The sequence below is a fragment of the Pecten maximus genome, chromosome 13, assembly GCF_902652985.1.
Source record: "Pecten maximus chromosome 13, xPecMax1.1, whole genome shotgun sequence".
NCBI lineage: Eukaryota > Metazoa > Mollusca > Bivalvia > Pectinida > Pectinidae > Pecten > Pecten maximus.
This window is the reverse complement of record NC_047027.1, coordinates 14505037-14528639: the sequence shown is the minus strand read 5'-3', so window position 1 is coordinate 14528639 and position 23603 is coordinate 14505037. Positions and strand designations below refer to the sequence as shown.

Sequence of the window (23603 nt, the reverse complement as noted above, 5' to 3'; positions counted from 1 at the left end):
GGATTTCATTCTTCAAATACATCAAACAAAACTCCAATTCATTTGATAATAACACAATGTTGCTATAACAACTGAAATTGTAATTTTTATCAAAATGGCAACAGCTAATATACCTATCCGTACAAAAGGTCAGACAACCTGTATTCATCACAAGGGGAAACAACTGGAATTCTATTGTGAAAAATGTGAAGAACTTGTTTGTCCAAAATGCTTTTCCTCTATTCACAAAAGCCATCCGGTTTGTGACCTCAGTGAAATCACTCCTCAGAAGAAACAAGACATTAAAAACTTTATTGACAGAACAGAACAAAATGACCTGGTACAAATTGTTAAATACATCACCTCTACTGATACACTCCTCAATGAAAATGACAGCACATTTGAGAAACTGTCACATCAGTTGAGGATGCAAACAGACAAGTTAAAAGAAGACCTTGACATGCTCACAGCAGAGACACTCTCTCGTTATCAGAAAATGAAAGAGGACAATTCAAAGCTGATACAGAAATACAAACAGGACCTGGAGATGTACGACAAACAACTCAAACAACAAATACAGGAATGTAAGACAGCACTTCAGCAGGGTTCTGACTTAAACATTTACGATACAAGATGTGAAATAGATTCCAAAATACATTTCCCTGTTAAACCTGCCCTGGGTAATGTCAGCTTCATTCCAAACAAAAATCCTCAAGGTCACCTAAAGCTTGCTTTAGGGAAAGTTAACATCTCAGGTCAAGGTCTAACATCAACTGACCAGGATCGGTCAGTCCCAACATCAGATGGTCAGGGACAGTCCTCTACACAACAACAATCAGGCGATAAAGGGAAGAAAACAGTGACAAGGTATAAACTACTGTCAGAGACCAAGGTGGTGGAGGAGTGGAAGTCTCCATGTAACATTTATTCTATATGTCCCACCACTGATGACCAGGCCTGGACCAGTTACTACCGCAATAAGACATTAACTCTCCTAGACAGGAAGGGTATAGAAATACAGAAGGTCACACACAAGGCGAGGATCAATGACATCAGTCTGTCACCAACAACACACAGACTGTGGGTCTGTGACAGAGAAAACAACATCCTGGAGCTGGTATCAGGACAACTAACACACAGATTCAGAACCAAGGAGAGACCCGAGTGTTTATGTGTCACAGCCAGTAACCATGTCATTGTAGGCATGCCTAAACACATCTCTAAATTTACCACACAAGGTCAGATAGTGCTCACTTCAATGGCTGTAGGGACTGAGAAACCATTAGTGTGTACACCATGGAGGATCACAGAGTGTCCTGTCACTCACAATGTCGCAGTGATTGATTTCAGTAATAAAGGTGATGGTGGTGATGGAAACAAACATGTTGTTGTCATGGATACTAACTTCCAGGAACTGTTTGTATACAGAGGTGACATCCCCAGTACATATACAACATCACAAACAGGAGGTGAACCATTTTACCCCTGGAGTGTGGTGTATGATAGTGTAGGGAACCACATCATAGGGGACTTTAACAACCACAGGGTCCTACTCCTCAGTGGAGGTAGTGAGTTCCTCAGGATCATACACACAGACACAAACTGGACATTGGCTGTAGGTGTAGACAGGAAGGATGTCCTGTGGGGAGTGTTTTGTGGTGACAATGTGAAACTACTACAGTACAGAAGTATGTGATAGCTATAAACTACTACAGTACAGCAGTATGTGATAGATATAATAAAACTACTACAGTACAGCAGTATGTGATAGCTATAAACTACTACAGTACAGCAGTATGTGATAGCTATAAACTACTACAGTATGTTTGTTTGTTTGTTTGAGTTTAACGGCCGATCAACAACTATGGTCATTTAGGGCCAGTCGGTTTAGCTATTTCTAAGATGGAGCGGTCACTTCATAAAATAAAGGTGGACAGATAAAACAGAGATTTGTTTATTTAAAAAGATGATCAACAAGCAAAATGCATTTAAAAGGTATCGAGGAATAAAACTAAGATTCAGTAAAATTCATGTTAAAAGTGATAACGAATGATGAAAATTCAAACTATGATGAATGGTTTGGAACGATAAGAACGGATGAGGTATTGTTGAATGATCATGATAAATTTTGAGTTAAATTTTGTAAAATAAATCTATCTCTTGAAGATATTCAAAGATACGATCTACGCTTACAATATCAAAGAGTGTTTTCATGTCGGGAACATCGAAATGTTTATCCCGGACATGTTTAAAGTCTGCGCAATTAATTAAAAAATGCTCCACTGTGAAAGGGGAGTCGCATGCGTGGCATATAGGCGGATCTCCCCTTTTCAGTAGATGCACTTGTGTGATGTAGGTATGTCCAGTTCGGAGGCGAGAGAGGACAACTTCCTCTTTGCGATCTCTCCGACTGCACAGACTTGGCTTAAGTTTCGGTTGCAGTTTGAAAAGTTTATTTGTTGTCTCTGTGCACCATCGTTGTTGCCATTGGTGTCGAATAGCTGACTGAATGATTGGCTTTATATCTGAATACGGCAGCTTGATGTTTGTTTGATCTAGGTTTAATGCCATTTTGGCAGCTTTATCAACTTTTTCATTTCCCTTGATGCCAACATGGCTCGGGATCCACAGAAAAACAACTTTACATTTATCGGAAGTTCGAGATATCCGGGAGGAAAGGTTTTGTATTAAGGTGTTCTTGGGTTCACGTGATCGTAAACTTTGAAGGACTGATAGTGAATCAGAACAGATGACGGCCTGTTCAATGCGGTGTTAATCGATATGGTCAAGGGCCAAACCGATGGCACATGCCTCCGCAGAGAATATCGAGGCGCCATCTGGTAGTCGAATGGAAGAACAGTGGTGAGTAGTGCAGCAGGCTGCTGCAACCTTCTCACCATATTTTGAGCCATCAGTGTAGATCTGTGCATGAGTAGAGAAACCCGCAATGCACTCCCGAAAGGAGGATTTGTGTTCTTCGGGTAATGCACTGGCCTGGTACAGCAGTATGTGATAGTTATAATGAAACTACTACAGTACAGCAGTATGTGATAGCTATAAACTACTACAGTACAGCAGTTTGTGATAGTTATAAACTACTACAGTACATCAGTTTGTGATAGTTATAAACTACTACAGTACAGCAGTTTGTGATAGTTATAAACTACTACAGTACAGCAGTATGTGATATCTATAAACTACTACAGTACAGCAGTATGTGGTAGCTATACACTACTACAGTTCAACAGTATATGATAGCTAGACAATGACTGACCACTTGACCTGTGTTATGCGCTGTACAATTTTTTCTTCCATTTCATCTTTATTTTGGATATGTACCAGAAAGACGCTATACTGATTTGTACAATCCCTCACAAAGAGTTAATGTCCTTTCTGCCATACACGGGGTGAATTTTCAAAATTATATTTCAAACATGTCTATGTTGATGTAAATTGTTTATGAAGGTAATTTATTCTTAATTAGTAATTTAACTGTTTCATATCTGTTGTCTATGTTCTTCCAATCGATCAATGTTAGATCAATCTCGTAGATACCCAGTAATACATATAATTGGTCTCGGTCATCCATGTTTAATCTATATGTATATAAGTAATGTATAGCATATCTATACAAAAGCTATATAGTATTTTTACCTTTTGTTTTCTTGTGAAACAGATATGTATTGTCTGTAGTGTTACTTAGTACTTTGTAAGTTTATAAATGATGTAGGCGTGCTTGATTGAGAATTTTATCATGTACCTATACTATATACCGTACAGTAATATGTATTATTTGTATATTTTAGGGACTTAATTTGGTTCACTTTTGCCTTATATTGATCACTGTGGTTTGACAAATAAATATTCAGAATGACTTCACCTTGTTGGTTGTTTGTCAGCTGGTCGACGATGAGAAACCATGACTTCACCTAGTTGATCGCTTGTCAGTTGGTCGACGATGAGAACCCATGACTTCACCTAGTTGATCGCTTGTCAGTTGGTCGACGATGAGAACCCATGACGTCACCTAGTTGGTCGTTTGTCAGCTGGTCAACAATGAGAACCCATGACTTCACCTAGTTTGTCGTTTGTCAGCTGGTCGACGAACCCTGACCTATTGTACAATAGCCAAAATGTAAATAGTCACACTTTAGTACGGGTTCTCTGAAGGATTCTGATGTTAACATTGGTGTTAATGCTGCCTTGTGGCGACTTTATGTACATTGACTGTATTTAAAAATTGTCGATTTCTAACGTCAAAACTACATTTTTTGAAATTATATTGGAACAGTTAGAGTGATTGTGTTCCACAATATCATCAACCATCAAGTCGACTCAAGTCTGGAACAGTTACAACTGATCAGTAGTGAAACCATCATACTCTAGGACCACTACTGATCAGTAGTGAAACCATCATACTCTAGGACCACTACTGATCAGTAGTGAAATCATCATACTCTAGGACCACTACTGATCAGTAGTGAAACCATCACACACCTGGACCAAAAGAGGCAGCCTTACCTACCAGATATTTAAAACAGTAAGGCTCGATCTCTTCCTTCTTAGCTTCCTTCCCAGGACCATCTCTGTACCTGGAACCAACTGACCTACAACATCAAGGGAATAGATCTAGACGAACTGTCAGCTTTCAGGTCCAAAATTACACCAATATTTCTGAAATATTCCTTACTAAATATATATACAGTAACCATACCACATCAAAACATTTGCGGAGGGGTTCATCATTGATTGCAAACCGTTTGGTTATTTCTCAAATCTTACTCGGCACAAGTGGGGCTTGACTTTTTATTCAATTAGTTTAAACATATTTTTATTGAAAAATTCAATAGGAATTGGACACAAGTTATTCAACTTATATATCGTCCTTTTCCATATACAAGTATGAGATGATATATACAATGACAATACAATTTTTATTCAAATACACTCAAATATACTCAAATACACAAAAGTATACTCAAATACAAAGATCAATCATTCACATAACCTCATTCTATGTGTAACATGGTAATTATTGTGCCGATATTGCAACATAAGGCTTGATAAAAGGGAAAAAAACGAATCGAGGGAGGTAACTATTTTCAATATACAATCTAAAATGTCACTGGAAAAGACATTAAAAGCATCAGTCTGGGTTTATATGTACATGTGTAAATCTAAGAAGTCTGCCAGACTCTTTCTACTAAATATATGTTATTCAGTTACGCCATACTCTGAATAATTTCTTAGCATCAAGCAATAACTATACAAAGATTGTTACAAATATATTTTTTTCAGTTGAGGAAATATCAGACTTGTTTGTCAAATTATAGCCATATTCACTTTCAGCATTGATCAGAAATTGTAATAAATTATTAGGAAAGTTTTTATCAGTCCTTGTCTAACTGTCACTCATACCGGAAATGTAACAATTTCCATACTAGTAGCTGTGAAGTTGATGCATTGTGAATGGAAACTACTTAATTAATAGTAAACAAAATGCTGACAATAATTCAAACAATCTCTTAACAATTAACGAATACTGTATCATTTCAAATATTGCATGTGCCAATTTCAGATGTATGAGTTGTCTGGAATTATAATGACAAATGTTGATTGTTATGAAATTAATACAACACTTTTTAGCTCACCTGAGCCGAAGGCTCATGTGAGCTTTTGCTATGGGGTATCATCCGGCGTCTGTCGTTCGTCGTCTGTCGTGCGTCGTGCGTCGTCCGTCATCCGTTAACTTTTTTCAACCGAGAGTGTTGAAATTCGCATTGAATGATTAGTAAGAAGGTCCTGACTTGATATTTGTATTCATTAAGTGAAAATAAAATTCAAGATGGCTGCCATGATCGCCATCTTTGAAATTATTGTTTTCCTCCAATATTATTTGCTTCGTAGTAAGAAGACTTTCTAGGAATGTTCTAGTGACATTTCTGAATAAGAGGTGTTGTTTCAAAAATTCATTGAATTTACAAGATGGCCACCACAGCAATTATCATCTGATGAGCTATGGAAAAGTACTTTATTTTTTGTTTGTGAACAAGATATCTAATGACTGGAACATCATTTAGAGTTGATTTTCAATAACAAGGTTCAGATAGTGATGCTAAGAGACGAGTTTAATTTGGAGTACGTATAATGAGTGGTTGATTTTTAATTAATTTAATTGTATGGTTTGTACCTGTCTGTATACACTGTATATATCATCAGTGTGAACATTGTCGCTAGGGGTCCATAATGGGGGAACTGGCAGCTGACTATCTTGGCTGCTAACATCACCAACTGTATATATCTTCAGTGATAACATTGCTGCTAGGGGTCCCAAATGGGGGGTTCTGTAGAACATTTCTTTGTTTAAGATAACTAGGCTTTTGGATTTTCTACTCTCTGATACCAATTAGTTTTGATGAGAAAACCTGTTAGCTTAATCTCTGCATGAAACCATAGTATTGCTGGTTTAGAGTCACACAGGAAAACAATAAAATTAATTAGATAAAGGGCAGCAGAGGTCTGGGAATGGAGCCCTATCTCCAGAGCTGCCCAGTTACCCAGTGTCTAGCTTTAATGTGTAAATATGGTAAATATCAGAAAACTTCTGATAATTTAAATCAAATTAGGAGAGAGTCTAAAGGTTTCTAATTAATTAGTCATATACATATATATTATGTAGTGATACTGGGCAAGTGGAAACCATGTCACATGATACTATTTATGTCTTTACATTGCTCTAAGTAGGAATAATGATAGGACAACATCAACTGACATCTAGGGTGATAATTGCATGCTGATAGCAAATATTGCAAAATGAGGTCACGGTGACCTACTTTTTCTATGATTACATTAGGGCAACAAAATTAGACATCAAGGATGAGGAAGGCATGCCGATAACAAATATTGCAAAATTAGGTCACTGTGACCTTTTCAATAATTACATTTGGGCAATAAAAATGGACATCTAGGATGCGAAAGGCATGCCGGTAGCAAATATTGCAAAATTAGGTCACTGTGACCTACTTTTTCAGTAATTATGCTAGGGCAATAGAAATGGACATCTAGGATGAGAAAGGCATGCCGATAGCAAATATTGCAAAATTAGGTCACTGTGACCTACTTTTTTCAATTATTACATTAGGGCAATAGAAATGGACATCTAGGATGAAAAAAGGCATGCCGATAGCAAATATTGCAAAATTAGGTCACTGTGACCCCCTTTTCCAGTAATTATGATAGGGCAATAAAAATGGACATATAAGATGAGAAAGGAATGCTGATAGCAAATATTGCAAAATTAGGTCACTGTGACCTACTTTTTCAGTTATCATATTCGGGCAATAGAAATGGACACTTAAGATGAGAGAGGCATGTCGATAACAAATATTGCAAAATTAGGTCACTGTGACCTACTTTTTTCAATTATTATATTAGGGCAATAGAAATGGACATCTAGGATGAGAAGGCATGTCAGTAGCAAATATTGCAAAATTAGGTCACCGAGACATACTTTTTCAATTATTATATTAGGGCAACAGAAATGGACATCTAGGATGAAAAGACATGCCGATAGCTAATATGGCTAAATAAGGTCGCTGTGACCTTCTTTTTCAATAATTATATTAAGGCAACAGAAATGTACATCTAGGATAAATTCATGTCGATAACTGATATTGCAAAATTAGGTCACTGTTACCTACTTTTTCAATAATTATATTAGGCAATTATTTTGTCTAGATTGCCTCAATAAGTTGACAATATATTGTAATGTCATTACTTCTTCAACTTAATATGTATATGTATATCGAAATATTGCAAACATGCCATTCGACATTTTGATGATGATGAAAATGATGTAAACAAAAACTTGATGAATTTTGTTGAAGCTTCCTGTGGATGATCAGCATTCAAGATATCCACCATTTATTTGCCATCTCCAGAATCACTTTCTCCAGAAATTTTAACCTTACATTCTTTGAGATAGACCCTTGGTAATATACTGCCCACCAGCCATGCAGCTATCAGCCTCTAGTTGGTTCGTAGGGGGATGTAAAAAAAATGATATGGGGCTATAATCACAGCAGGTGAGCGTTTAGGCCTATAGGCCTCTTGTTTAGAATGTTACTACATATATATGCTGCAGTCTGTGGTCTGTGAATTTTACATTTTAATCTTCAAAACTACTGGGACAATTTTGAACAAACTAGACATGAAACATCACTAGACCAATTAACATGAAATTCAATCGATGAGCTCAGTTCACAAAAATACAAACTGACATCAATAATCAATGTCATTAGGTCAAATTTTGTATATTTTCACTGAGGAATGTTTTGTTATGACAATATGACAAAGTTGGTAAGAACTAAAAAAAGGAGTCAACTGACAAAAGATCAACAAGGTCACTCACTGGGTCAGAGGTCAAGGTAATTTGTATCCAAAGTCAAGGACAATGAAGAACTTTAATTCATATTGATCCTGGCTGTTTGTGGGGAGGTAACTAAGGTTTAGATAAATCAACTTAAAGCTACACAAACATAACATATGAGTATTATAGTATACTGTATTTACATTTCTACACAAATACAAGAGGCCCATGGGGCCTGCATCGCTCACCTGGTTGGATTAGGCGAAATGTCAAAATAATGTTCATATTAAATTTGCTTTATTTGTAAATCTCTAACAATGCTATTATATGGTTCTAGTGTGGTAATCCGAACTGCTTTAAAGATTAATGAAGTCCAGACTCTCTAAGGTCTGAAAGACCCCAAGAATTGCTTTTAGAACATGCATTCATCACTTTATGACTAGTAGCGATTTAAAGGAATTACCTCTATTTCCCCTAATGGTCCCCGCCCCTTTGGCCACTTTGGGGTCAGATCACCATTTATGCAAAATCTGTTCTTCTTCCCCCAAGGATGTTTCTGACCAAATTGGGTTCAAATCCATTCATAACTTTATGACTAGTAGCGATTCAAAGGAATTACCTCTATTTCCCCTATTGGGCCCCGCCCTTTTGGCCCCTCGGGGGTCAGGGTAACCATTTATGCAAAATCTGTTCCCCTTCCACCAAGGATGTTTCTGATCAAATTGGATTCAAATCCATTCATAATTGTACGACTAGTAGCGATTCAAAGGAATTACCTCTATTTCCTATATTGGGCCCCGCCCCTTTGGCCCCTTTGGGGTCAGAGTCACCATTCATGCAAAATCTGTTCCTCCTTCCCCCAAAGATGTTTCCGACCAAATTGGGTTCAAATCCATTCATAATTTTATGACTAGTAGCGATTTAAAGGGATTACCTCTATTTCCCCTATTGGGCCCCGCCCCTTTGGCCCCTCTGGGGTCAGAGCTACCAGTTATGCAAAATCTGTTCCCCTTCCCCAAGGATGTTTCTGACCAACTTGGGTTCAAATCCATTCAAATCTTTATGACTAGTAGCGATTTAAAGGAATTACCTCTATTTCCCCTATTGGGCCCCGCCCCTTTGGCCCCTCGGGGGTCAGAGTCACCATTTATGCAAAATCTGTTCCCCTTCCTCAAAGGATGTTTTGACCAAATTGGGTTCAAATCCATTCATAAATTTATGACTAATAGCGATTTAAAGGAATTACCTCTATTTCCCCTATTGGGCCCCGCCCCTTTGGCCCCTCGGGGGTCAGAGTCACTATTTATGCAAAATCTGTTCCCCTTCTAACAAGGATGTTTCTAGCCAAATTTGGTCAAAATCCAATAAGTGCTTTTTGACAAGTAGCGATTTGAAGCAAATGTTGACGGACGACGGACGCTGCACCATGACATAAGCTCACCGGACCTTCGGTCCAGGTGAGCTAAAAATAATTCTGCATGTTTACTATGAATATAACGTCTCATCATGTATGTTTTATGTAAGCTAATTATTACTGCTATCGTGGTCGAGTACGTGGGTTCGGAGGAGTGTCGTTCCCTCCCGAGTGACGGAGAAGACGGAGATTCACTCGACCCTTCATCAGTGTATCGACAACTGAGTCCCTCAGGATACGGTCAGTGTATCCGGGAATGTGGACGATACACGGAGTGTGGGAGTGTATCGTACGACAGGGAAACCCTTACGTGTACACTGCTGAGAAATACAACTATGGAAACACATATAACAATAATGGTAAGTAATTAAAATATTTATTTTACTATATCCTTAACTTTTTTTATAATTAGTATTTGCTGATGAAAATGTATGCAATTCATGTATGTGATACATCACGGTTCGGAAATAACGAACCGATTGTTATGAAAATTGACATGAATGATCTTATACAAAATATAAATATGTAAATACTATGCTTTTCGATTCTAATTTTCTCGTATCTAGACTTTTTCGAGAAAATTTGATATTTAAAAATGAGGGATTATTTCAAAATAAGGATGAAAAAATGCTAGAATTTTCTGTGAATGTTTAGTGTTTACAAGGTTAATCCTATTTTAGTTGGAAATTTTATTTTCTTGGCCATAATTGTTTTCTTTATTTTAAAATATTGAAGTTTGGACATTTTTTAAAACATAAAACAATGTTGTCATCAATATCATAATTGTATTAATTATAACTTTTCTTGCCGTGATTAATTATGATAAGCATTTCAAAACTCAAACTCAAAATAAGTCATGATGTCTGACGGAAGTAGAATCGATAATTTGACCATATAATTTTTAAACGAGTCTTTTTGGGTTAACATTTGAAATGCACTCTGAAAATACTTTGATAAACAATTCATCCAGTTATGTGTAATGTAGAAACTTATTTCTTTCAATAATCATTACCGAATTCCGGATATATGATCTTGAATTATTTATTTTGTATTGTTGTTTTCCTACCCATCCAGAGTTGGGGGTCATTTAGAACCAAGCAACACCGAAAAGACTGTCACAAAACTAAAATCACCAAACAATTATAAAGAACTAAATTGATTATAAATATGATCGGAACATGAAAATATGCACTCGTAACTTACATAACACGTTCATTGTCATCGAATTGGTTTTCAAAAATGATAAGTGTGGTAACAACCAATGGCGTATAACAAACATTAATGAAAGAAGAGTGTATCGAGTGTTCATTGAAGTAACTTCTAACTTAAAATCTGAAATGTATTTGTTTAAAATCTGCACAATGGAAATATGTAACTACAATGGTCAAAAAGTAGTTTGATTTTAAAGAAATTTATTTTATTTTTCAAAAGCGTTGTTTCTTGTTTGGCGAATTTATAACAGTTTAAATAACTAACGGTTTTGCTATGTAAATACATACCTGTCGTTATATTTTGTTTTAGCGTTAAGGTTTTGTTTTCTTGTTTGCCAATCCTTTAATGATCGCTTAACCTCTCTTACGAAACGTCAGTCTATACCATATTGAGAAGTTCGTATCATTTTTGTTGGCAGGAGAACCTTGGAGCTTGCTCAGGAGTTGTATGTAACGCCAGTAGTGTATGTGTTACATTGACACTGGGAGGATATGTCTGTATCGTCACAGGTGAGTGTGACGTCATATTATCACAACGTTTTTTGTTTATATAGATTCAATTTATCCGAGACATTTGGATGACAAATATTGCAATTTTCATTTGAGATATTGGAAGCTAAAACTTATGACGATTACTTCCTAAGGTACATGGGCGCTTTTTTCAATATTGAAAAGGACACCCCCACCTTCATTTGTTTAGTTCCCTGTTAGTATTATTGTGGGACACTTTGTAATATCGCTTGGTATTCGTTACAAAGAATGTTAGAATTATGAAATGAAATTCAGTAGCCATATGTTAGCTTGTCTTTCTATTGACAGCTCCTTGGTGTCCTGCCTATGTAGGAGGTCGATGTTACACACTTAGTGAAAACGAGGCTGACTGGAATCAAGCCAAGGTAGCTCAGATGTTTGATCTATAGAAATGCACAATGATGTACATCTCTTTAAAATCAAAGAATTTCCATGTTCAGTTGATATATTATCCCAATATTGTAAAACTTGTATATGTTTCATTACTTATGAAAATGTATCTAATAGATCTATAAATCAATATACATTGGCAGGATTTAGGGGCTGTGAGCTCAATTCCCCTGTCCTCCAAACCTCTTCAATGTAAAATGTTTAAACGTCCTCAACATGAGTTTTCATTTTACACCTATCAAATTCTGTCATAAAATTAAAACCAACAAGTCTCAATAAATTTCATTGATTGATGATAAACATTGAAGTAATGTATACCAAAATATAACTTCTATTTTCACGTGTTGATTAAAAATCTGGCAACTATAGGTTTCCTCCCCATCCGTGTGTCAGTCCGTCCACTGAGTTTTCCGCACTTTTCTGTCATTTAGTGTGAGTAGCTAAAGATCAAGTTCGAGTTTCATGGCTTTTAGGGCAAGGTCAAGGTCACTTATTATTATTCGGAGGGGCCGGTAGGGGATATGTATTGATTTAGCAATACCTAACACATCTGGTTTATTTTTACGTTCGATAGTATGTTCGTAATTCGCGTTAAGTGTTTTAGTCTTTCTTTGCTCTAAGTAAAAATTGTCAAATCGTCAATCAAAACATCAACAAAACTAAAAGTACATATTTTGTATTATAATAAACATCATTAAATGACGTTTTGCAATATATGTAATATATATAACATATATAATTATAACCTTTATAGTTATCCTGAGAGATCAACGGCTTCTCCTCAGCTACAATGGACACAGCGGATCTGTTACTGGTATTGTCAGATGGCCTACCCAATGGAACTAGTATGTATATAAAATAACTATCAATAACGTTTTGGTATCCTGAAAAAGTCTTGTGTATTGTAAACCATTCTATCAACAGCTATGGCCATTTATGTCAAACGTCCTTTCATCAGCCATAGCAATTAGAGGACGGCCTCCCCTGTGTGATGTTAACCGTCCTATCATCAGTTATGGTCATTAGAGGACGGTCTCCCCTGTGTGATGTTAACCGTCCTATCATCAGTAATTGTCATTAGAGGACGGCCTCCCCTGTGTATTGTTAACCGTCCTATCATCAGTTATGGTCATTAGAGGACGGTCTCCCCTGTGTGATGTTAACCGTCCTATCATCAGTTATGGTCATTAGAGGACGGTCTCCCCTGTGTGATGTTAACCGTCCTATCATCAGTTATGGTCATTAGAGGACGGTCTCCCCTGTGTGATGTTAACCGTCCTATCATCAGTAATGGTCACTAGAGGACGGTCTCCCCTGTGTGATGTTAACCGTCCTATCATCAGTTATGGTCATTAGAGGACGGTCTCCCCTGTGTGATGTTAACCGTCCTATCAACAGTTATGGTCATTAGAGGACGGTCTCTCCTGTGTGATGTTAACCGTCCTATCATCAGTTATGGTCATTAGAGGATGGCCTCCCCTGTGTGATGTTAACCGTCCTATCATCAGTTATGGTCATTAGAGGACGGTCTCCCCTGTGTGATGTTAACCGTCCTATCAACAGTTATGGTCATTAGAGGACGGTCTCCCCTGTGTGATGTTAACCGTCCTATCATCAGTTATGGTCATTAGAGGACGGTCTCCCCTGTGTGATGTTAACCGTCCTATCATCAGTAATGGTCACTAGAGGACGGTCTCCCCTGTGTGATGTTAACCGTCCTATCATCAGTTATGGTCATTAGAGGACGGTCTCCCCTGTGTGATGTTAACCGTCCTATCAACAGTTATGGTCATTAGAGGACGGTCTCTCCTGTGTGATGTTAACCGTCCTATCATCAGTTATGGTCATTAGAGGATGGCCTCCCCTGTGTGATGTTAACCGTCCTATCATCAGTTATGGTCATTAGAGGACGGTCTCCCCTGTGTGATGTTAACCGTCCTATCATCAGTTATGGCCATTAGAGGACGGTCTCCCTTGTGTGATGTTAACCGTCCTATCATCAGTTATGGCCATTAGAGGACGGTCTCCCCTGTGTGATGTTAACCGTCCTATCATCAGTAATGGTCATTAGAGGACGGTCTCCCCTGTGTGATGTTAACCGTCCTATCAACAGTTATGGTCATTAGAGGACGGTCTCCCCTGTGTGATGTTAACCGTCCTATCATCAGTAATGGTCATTAGAGGATGGTCTCCCCTGTGTGATGTTAACCGTCCTATCATCAGTTATGGTCATTAGAGGACGGTCTCCCCTGTGTGATGTTAACCGTCCTATCATCAGTTATGGTCATTAGCGGACGGTCTCCCCTGTGTGATGTTAACCGTCCTATCATCAGTTATGGTCATTAGAGGACGGTCTCCCCTGTGTGATGTTAACCGTCCTATCATCAGTTATGGTCATTAGAGGACGGTATCCCCTGTGTGTTATTTAACGCCCTATCAACAGAGGCAGTGTCAAGTGAGTCATTGGGAAGATAGAAGTGCATGTGGAAAGGAGAGAAAAAAATAAAATTTCAAATTTAGACGCCCTTTACTTGAAAATGTGCAGCAGGTACTATCTCACATGTATAGTGTTTCTTTCATGAACTATAATGATAAGGGTTTTGCAAAAGGAGCAAAGGTAATTGTTTGATGGTTTGATACTTTTAAGAAATCACCGTATACAATCTTTGAAGGGGAGAGGAGGTTTAGCGAAAAGGAAACAATAATAAATCTTGTTCGAAAGACGTAAACTTTAATAGTTCTCACGGTACATTATGAAACGTTATAATTAGTTATATAAGGAAACAACAAAAAAGCTGAAATAAATTGAATTCCTTTTGCAGTGAAAATTGAGACAGCCCTCACTATAATCAAAAACAAGATATCTTTAACATATCCCTCGATCTTGTTTTTTTTTTTTTTTTTTTTCATTTCAGGTGTGTTTGTTGGAGGTACAGACAGCATAACGGATGGAGAGTGGCTGTTGGATGACGGAACAATCAATATGAACTTTATAGGAATTCCACACGAATTAAGGAACGGGGACATCGAAGCTTGTCTGACGATAGTGGCCAGCTAATCTTCACAACTGAAGGGCAGTGATTGTTCGAATGAGTTTTTATACTTGTGTCAATCACCATTGATCAATTAAACTGTCATATTAATTATGAAGTTAACAAACTGCATTTTTGAATGCAACGGGACACCTGTTCTATTTAACAAGGCCACATTCATTTTTGGTCATGTTTTACCCTCGGTAAGTTGATTTAGTGTTAGAATTATACCTAGTTGTCTGTTTCCTTGTTTTAAAATGCACAAAAGTATTACTTTTAGTCTTTTTCGTTTTCTCTTTTGAGGATACAATGAAACCTGGAGAAACTGATACCCGGGTAGTAAACTCGACAGAGAATCTTTGTCACCTTCCAATTATTTCACAGAAAAAAAATCCTTCTTACTTCAAATTTCGAGTGAAATCGCTAATATCAGAATAAAATACGATTTTTATAGTAAACTAGAAGTAAGGTTGATAGAAAACATGATGGTCGCCGACAATTACATTTCAACATTGTTTTGCTGCACGTTTCTCGGTATGAAATTTAAGTGTCAATGCCTAAACTTATTAAATGAAATAAACGGTCAAGGAAATGTCCATTTTTATGTCCAGCTATTAGCAATAAAAGGTATAATAGTAGCAAATGTAATAATTATTGATAAATTTCAATTTTGAGTATCGAAATGTCAGCCCGAGTGCGCGTGAGTATTTACTCTCATCTAGACATGTACTCGACACTCGACGCGCCTGATAACCTTTGACCTTTAACGTATAGTAGTTACCCTTTTATTATGTGTTCACGTAAATTGAGCAACACAAGTTATACTAAATGGAAGCAGAACATAGTAAGTAAAAAAAAATCAATCAGGAAATCCAAAATATCAAGTTACAGATTGTTTCCAGATTAAAAGCATATTATTGCTGACCATAAAACGAGAAAAGGGAGAATTTACACGTTTATCGAGAGAATAAAAATCTTTATGTACAGACAAGAGAGGGACTTTTAAACTGCTGGGTTTAGAATAACGTATCCAAGGCCTCTATTTATGCATAAAATTATAGTTAATATAATGCACATATAAAACTAATGTTAAAACTAAAGTAGGGAGTTGTCGAAAAAGGATAAGTTGTGCGTAAAAATAAGGAACTGCGCTATTGAGTCTGGAGGAATATCCTGTTCCAAGTTCCTCCAGCTCTTTAGCTGTCACGTGGTTTAAGTTTTTGTACATTATTCGCCATTTACTTGTAAGTTTAGGACCAATTAAAACAACAATTAGTGAAAAAATGTTATCTTTGTTTTATGTTCAGTGTCTTCTGATGAACAGTATTTTCAAAAATTAACCCTTCAGTGCAGGGTTCCTTTTACAGAGTCCGTATCTTATAAGAACTGGACACCTTTTTTCATTTTTGTTTTAATTGAAAGGCAAAAAAATCAACAGTTCCCTTTTAAAACCCCCCCGGAAAATTGCAAAAAAGTGCTGGAAAAGAGCTTTTGGTATGAAAAAAATCTGCACGAACAATGAACACCAATCAAAAGCGACGTTACATAGGCGACATCATTGTTTACGCTTTAGATTGATAACATATTTTATCCAATGGAAATGCTTGTTACAAGCAAGATTAAGTATTCATTATTAAAGTGATGGTAAATCAATATCACATCTAAATATTATATATGCCAGTTTCATTGACTTATGTGGCTTATCACCTCTAGGCGTTATACCTTCAACATTAGTATTGATTAACGTTTAACGTCTAGGACACTACTGACCCCAAACAACGCAACGTAGATAGAGATAAGTATTGTGTCATTGGAGGATACCACACCTCGTTATCAGAAGAAATGTTGTATTAAGGCCATGTCGTGATAATTAACAAATAATTAGAAATAATTGAACGTGATTTTTGCATTGGGAGATGTAATCCATAATTATGTAGGTAAACGAGAAAAAATAACTCTGCATGTTTACTTTGAAATATAACATCTCAATATGTACGTATTATATAAGCTAATTATTACTGCTATCGTGATCGAGTACGTGGGTTCGGAGGAGTGTCGTTCTCTCCCGAGTGACGGAGAAGACGGAGTTTCACTCGACCCTTCATCAGTGTATCGACAACTGAGCCCCTCAGGATACGGTCAGTGTATCCGGGAATGTGGACGATACACGGAGTGTGGGAGTGTATCGTACGACAGGGATACCCTTACGTGTACATTACTCAGGGATACAACTGATATTTCATCACAGACAACAATAATGGTAATTGGTTTTAAACTGACAATTTGTGTTAGAAATACATGCATAATAATAATATAGCCTTTAATGTGTTTTTATATTTAGGTTGGTTTGATATTTCTGTCAATTTAGTATACCTTAACAAAACTCCCCCCTCTTTAGTATTTAGGCGGGTGCGTTGCTTACGTATTTTTTTTAATACACTAGATAAAAAAATATTTTAAAATGAGTCTTTCTTGTATCATTGCTGTTTTCAGGCGAACCTTGGAGCTTGTTCAGGAGTTGTCTGTAACGCGGGAAGCGCGTGTGTTACACTGACACAGGGAGGTTATATGTGTATCGTCACGGGTGAGTGCGACGTCATTATGTTATCACGTGATTATATATGTTGTATACGAAAACGTCCATAGTTCGTTTTTCCGATACATTTTCACAGAAAATATCTCAAGAGAACATCGAAAATTGTGAAAGTATTAAAATTCTATTATTTTCTTTTTACCACCAATTAATTGAGATATTTCTTGGGAAAATTGAATAAAAATGTTGTACAAATGTAGATCACACATACCATAATCTTGTGGTTTAGATAACCTCAATCCTGGCTTTTGCTCGTGAACAATTTTGCTTAATCTTCATCTAGGCAGCCACGGTTCGATTCCTCGATAGGAAGTGAAAAACATTGTCACCTCCCCGACCACGTGTCTTCTCTGTGCTAGATCACATTTCAATATAATGATCTTTGTTTGAAATAATTGACAACAATTGACAATAAGTCAGCCAACAAACTGTTTCTTGGTTACTCGGTTTATCGCCCGGTGAGCAGCCATGATTATTTTGACATCGGGTCTCCCTGTAGTAGTTGGTAATTACTCCACTGAACAACATATGGCAGGCCGGTCACATGTAGAGAAATTGGGGTAAAGTATCTTGCCCGAGGAAACAACCATTATAACACGGACCTTCTCGTTCCCCTGCTTCTCGCTTTATTTCAGTCCTTATTATGTAGATTTGTTATCTTTCAAACAAGTATTGTCTTATTAAATGTAAGTTTGTTTAATAATTCTGCAGATCAAGGAACAGGCTGATACAGCTACTTCTATAGAAATTCGGAGTCAATACAGAAAATGTAAAAACCTGTACATCTTTTCGTAATAGTTATAAAATCAGTTAACATGTACATCCTCTATCACCCTCATCCCCTAGAGATTACATACGATCGCATACAGACGATATTTATTGATAACTAAGCGCCATTTTAATGTCACTTCAGTTTTTATATAGCCTAGGCACGATGAGGTTACATCTAATCTGGTTAATTATACTGACAAAAATAAATATGACGTCACATTTCAAAGTGATAATAACATGAACTAATAGTGATAATTCTGTATGCAATTTGTTTTATTTGTAATGAAATGGTTAATTATGAGCATTGTTAAACTTGGATATAAAGTAAAATATCATCCAAAACACCAGAAAAATAATCATTTTTATTCATATTTTACGGTTAATTTCCCTATGATAAGGTCCCGCAGTATTCCAATGCATGTTTATCGTAGAACGCGAATAAATGTGCATGGGCCCGTTGATGAATCTGGGATGTTCTTCTATCTAGGAGACATCCAAGAGAATAAACAAATTCTCAAATACTTGACGTACATTCCTCTCTACTTTGTTTTCTTACTCAAGTTGTCTCCTTGACTTCCGTCCTCATATGACCCTGGCTGACAAAAAACGTCCTTTTGGTGGTAGATAATCTGTATAGAAACAGTATTAAGGGTGTAAAGTATGACTGAATATGTCTACTTATTCGTTCTTTAATGTCATTTTTAAGGTTATAGTTTATTTACTCTGGTTAAGTGGTTTGATACAATGATTTCCTTGTAATATCATTCATTCTATTAATAGTATGCGTTGATGTGGACAGATCCGTTTCCATATTGCTTGGAATTATGTAAAAATATTTGTTTAAATCATTCAACTTGATGTTGACAGATCCTTGGTGTCCGACCTATATAGGAGATCGCTGTTTTACACTAAGTGAGAATGTGGTCCAGGTGGGATGTTGCCAAGGTAAGTAATTGTTACATCTGTAGTCATGGCCGTCAGACGTTATTTTCAGGTTGTGTAATGATGTCCTTTCTACAGTAATGATCTCTCTCTCTCTCCCCCTCTCTATTTGTATCTGACCGACTGTCATATCATTGCACTCAGTACATTGATTTAAAAAGAAATATTGAGATTTTTAAAATGGAATAGAAAGTATTTGCCGTAAGCGAACTATAGTTTTGGGACGTCCGATTGTGTGATTGAATTTCTTTTGGTTATTTTTGTTTCCCATTGATGCCAAGATTAAAACTTGCTTTGTTAGTTAAACTCATTTAATGTTAAGCAAATGTCAACAGAATCTTACACTCGTGACTATGTCATGTGGAATTGCTATAAAAGTTTTTTTAATAATTCGATACGAAAATCATTTAAAGGCTCGTGGTATGTAAATTATTAAAATCCCTTAAGGACTCGCATAACCCAATAATTTATTATATATTATTACTAATGACCCCAACCCTTTATTCGCTCGTTTGGAGTTCAATTGATGTGAAATATAATATCAAATTAAAGTTTGAAGTTTTTTCTATCGGATAAGTGTGGTTGTTGTATAGGTGTAATGACATATAATAGCACACTGGTACTCGACAGACAGTAACCCTGACACTTACAGTACACTTGGGAACCCCCATATGGGTCATTTAATGATGGTTTTAATTGGTTTATTATTCTTTAAGGTCCTATCAACAGCTAAGATAAAAGTTTATATTTTTGATTTTCAAAATATCAAGACCCTACTCTTTATCCTTGTATATAGAAAGAACCCATTTCAAATGTTATTTACTCGGGAAAACAGCTATAAACCTAAGAAACACATTATCCTCAAGGACTTGGTTCAGGTGAAACACCAGCTGATTGGCTGATTTAGTTGTGCGAGTCGTTAATAAATTCCATATGACTACTATATAGCCAATAATGTGAATTATTCTCTACATAAAATTGAAATTGCAACTACCTTAGCTGTTGATAGGACCTTAAAGAATAATAAACCAATCAAAACCATCATTAAATGACCCGAAACACTGAATATTATTGGTATAATATTGCATTACATTTGAAGCTTGGCTGCGAGACGAATGGCTTTTCCCTAGCTCGAGTAGACACAGCCGATCTACTAACGACGTTGGCAAGTGGTCTACCGAAAGGGTCTAGTATGTTTATATTATCTACATTACCAATTTGTTCTTATTGTCGTAGATAATTTGGTGTTAGATTCCATCAATTGTTGTAGTGTAACGTCTAAGTAACCATGGAAGTCACAAGCACGTGTTTTGCCCATTTTACACACCATATTTTGGTCGCAATGATCTCAGAGTGTTGATGGATCGTCACGAATTTATAGCTAAACATACAAGCATCAATTAAAATAATGCCCCGAAATGTCATACATAGCGTTAAGTATGTATTCATAAAACATGCAACAACTTAGTTTTCATCAATCCTAATTACTCTTTGACAGTGATGTAGAACCTGGAAATGACGAAACAAGAAAAATATAATAAAATAATCGGAAACAAGTATGTTGGAAATGTTTTTATTTAAATCACTTTGTTGAAAATCATTGTTGTAAATTAAGACGGATGTACTCTCTTTAAGAAGAATTCTAGAGTATATCTTTCTGTCTGTATCTAGGGGTGTTCGTTGGAGGTGACGACAGGGAAACTGAAGGACAGTGGCTGTGGACGGACGGAAACATTCCTATCAATTTTACAGGAATCCCTCACTCCCTCAATTATAATCGGCAACACCAGGACTGTCTCATGATCACAGTCGATGATACACCGCGGCTGGAGGACACCAATTGTCCTAACGAGTTCCTGTATATTTGTCAATCGCCACCAATCGATTAGGATTTTTACTGTGACATCATCGTTGAAAATAAATCTAATCTGCATATCATGTTATATGAGTATACTAATAGGTTATCTTACCCGTGTCAATCACCACTGAACAATCATATTTTGTTCAATTTGAGAATGCAGGATTTGATTTACTTTGACGTTATAATTGCGATAAATGCATTCTTTAAAGTATATGAAATGTGAGTCGTAAATAGGTGAATATTTATAAATTTCAAATCTCTAACAAATGAATTTCCGTTTGTATGGTGCTTTAGCATATTGCTGTCAATTACGAATTTCCTTAAACCAAAACCGTTGTTTTTTCTTTGAAATAAACACTTCGCCGTCAACTATTTCACATTGAGTTTTTGTCAGCGACTCATTGGCTGAAGATGTACTTGTTGGGCGTCTTCGGTAATATATATGGTTCAGTGAGGTAACACTATAAATTGGCGAAAGTCCCGGAAATACCGCAGCCTCCCAAAACACACATACAATCACAAGTCACCAAACGTACATTGCACGCACGGGAGACCGTCCTTAAATGATCCAAGCTGTAGGACGTTAAACAAAATAAACCAAACCAAACCAATACAATTAAAAAAAAGAGATTGCTTTCTGTTTGTTATCTGATGAAGTGGGTTATCTGACAAAATATTTCCGAGGGAAACAGCAATCTGCAGGTATTCTTATCAAATCCAATGTTTAACGTTTGTGTTTCCCTTGTGTACTATGTACATTGTTTTGTACAGTTGCCTACATTGTTGTTCACGTCCGAAATCAATCAATTTGCGTGGACATATCACGTAAAAACAGTTATCAACACTTTCACGTGTCAAGGTACTAGAGATGTACTAGAGAGCTAAACTCGTACAACCCAAATTCCCGTCATAGTGACGGGCAATGCACCTTAGCGGTCTATCTGCAGACTTTTAATTATAAAACCATTATATCAGGTTGTGCAGGCATTATAACGGAACGGGCAATATACAGGTCATTACGGTGCGTCTTAAACTGTTATCGCGCAATTTCCCATCCGATATAATTGTGTAAGTGACTCCTCTAAGTATCAATGCACTATCAAGCGAAATACTACAAGTTTTGTCTTGTTATGTGAATTAATTCTGCTGGTTTGGTTTTGACCCTAGCTGATTAATTCCTAGTTATCCATCTTCATTTCATTAACAATCACAGAATCCACAACACCAATTGCTCAAAATTAATTCTTTTTAATTATTGTTGTGGTGGATAATTCAATATCTAATCCATGAAATACATATGTATGTATCAATGAGTTAATGACGATTATCACCTTTTGGCATGATAACTACCACGTAAATTGATTTTCATAATAAGGTTAGAATAATATTGAGATGAAACATGTATAGAAAGAGAAGGAATATGGTAATTGGAAAATACGAAAACTCGCTAGGACAATAACAGAAACCTATGGTAATATAGCTATGTTATGATAATTCCGATAGAAAAAGGAAATGTATCTGATCTGTATCGGACCTTCCGGTGTAAAAATGGCAACAATGGATTTTGCTATTCCAGCACTGACAGTACCATGACCACATGAAGAATTTGCGACGGAACCTTCGGAATGTGCAATATAAAGGGAAAATGGTTCGCAGACGTAACAGTTGTGAGGATGACATTTGTGTTGAAAGATACCGAGTGGAATATATGGACAATTTCCTATGGACAATATTTCCGCTTTTAATGGCTTTCAGAATATTATCGAACATTTACATTGCAGAGAAGACTGCTTTTATGAATTGAAACCAAACTAGCTGTTGGCAATAGTGTATTTTGAATGCCACACGATAACTCTTAATGAAAATATTGTTATGTATACATCAAATGATGTTTAGGACTATTCTGTTGTGGACAACAATGGCAAGATACATACCTTATATATCTAATAATATATTGTCTTATGAAACGTTATTAAAATATTTCAGAAATGGTGTTCATGTAAAAATTTTAATTGGACAGTATGTAATTCGTTGCGCAGGTATTTTCAGATGAGCAGAATCAATTGCGTATTTTAAATGTGATCTATTATTTCACACTATGTACGTATTATATAAGCTAATTATTACTGTTATCGTGATCGAGTACGTGGGTTCGGAGGAGTGTCGTTCCCTCCCGAGTGACGGAGAAGACGGAGTTTCACTCGACCCTTCATCAGTGTATCGACAACTGAGTCCCTCAGGATACGGTCAGTGTATCCGGGAATGTGGACGATACACAGAGTGTGGGAGTGTATCGTACGACAGGGATACCCTTACGTGTACAATGCTCAGGAAGACGGAAAGACCGTTACAAACAAAAACAATGGTAACTGTTTTGAAACAATGCTATAAATACGTCAGGTATTTTTTGGTAAAAAACAAGATCTATCCCTGAAGTAGTTTACTATTAATTGTATTTTATTATTCATAGCTTAGGAATGTTTCAAAATATATACAATTTAGCAGGACGGT

General features: G+C 36.6%; 1 protein-coding gene and 1 long non-coding RNA gene across 2 annotated transcripts; both read left to right on the top strand.

Annotated features, from left to right (window-relative positions):
- The first annotated feature begins 94 nt into the window (after positions 1-94).
- Positions 95-2704, top strand: LOC117340472. The gene is made up of 2 exons (XM_033902231.1): positions 95-1667; positions 2559-2704. Exons 1-2 carry the CDS (start codon positions 95-97, stop codon positions 2702-2704), a joined length of 1719 nt encoding a protein of 572 aa, XP_033758122.1.
- Positions 2705-10539: 7835 nt separating this feature from the next.
- On the top strand, positions 10540-23416 carry LOC117341470. The gene is made up of 8 exons (XR_004535638.1): positions 10540-11482; positions 11792-11868; positions 12648-12738; positions 14809-17185; positions 17419-17509; positions 19157-19234; positions 20331-20421; positions 20903-23416. It is a non-coding gene; the product is annotated as an uncharacterized LOC117341470 (long non-coding RNA).
- Positions 23417-23603: the final 187 nt, after the last annotated feature.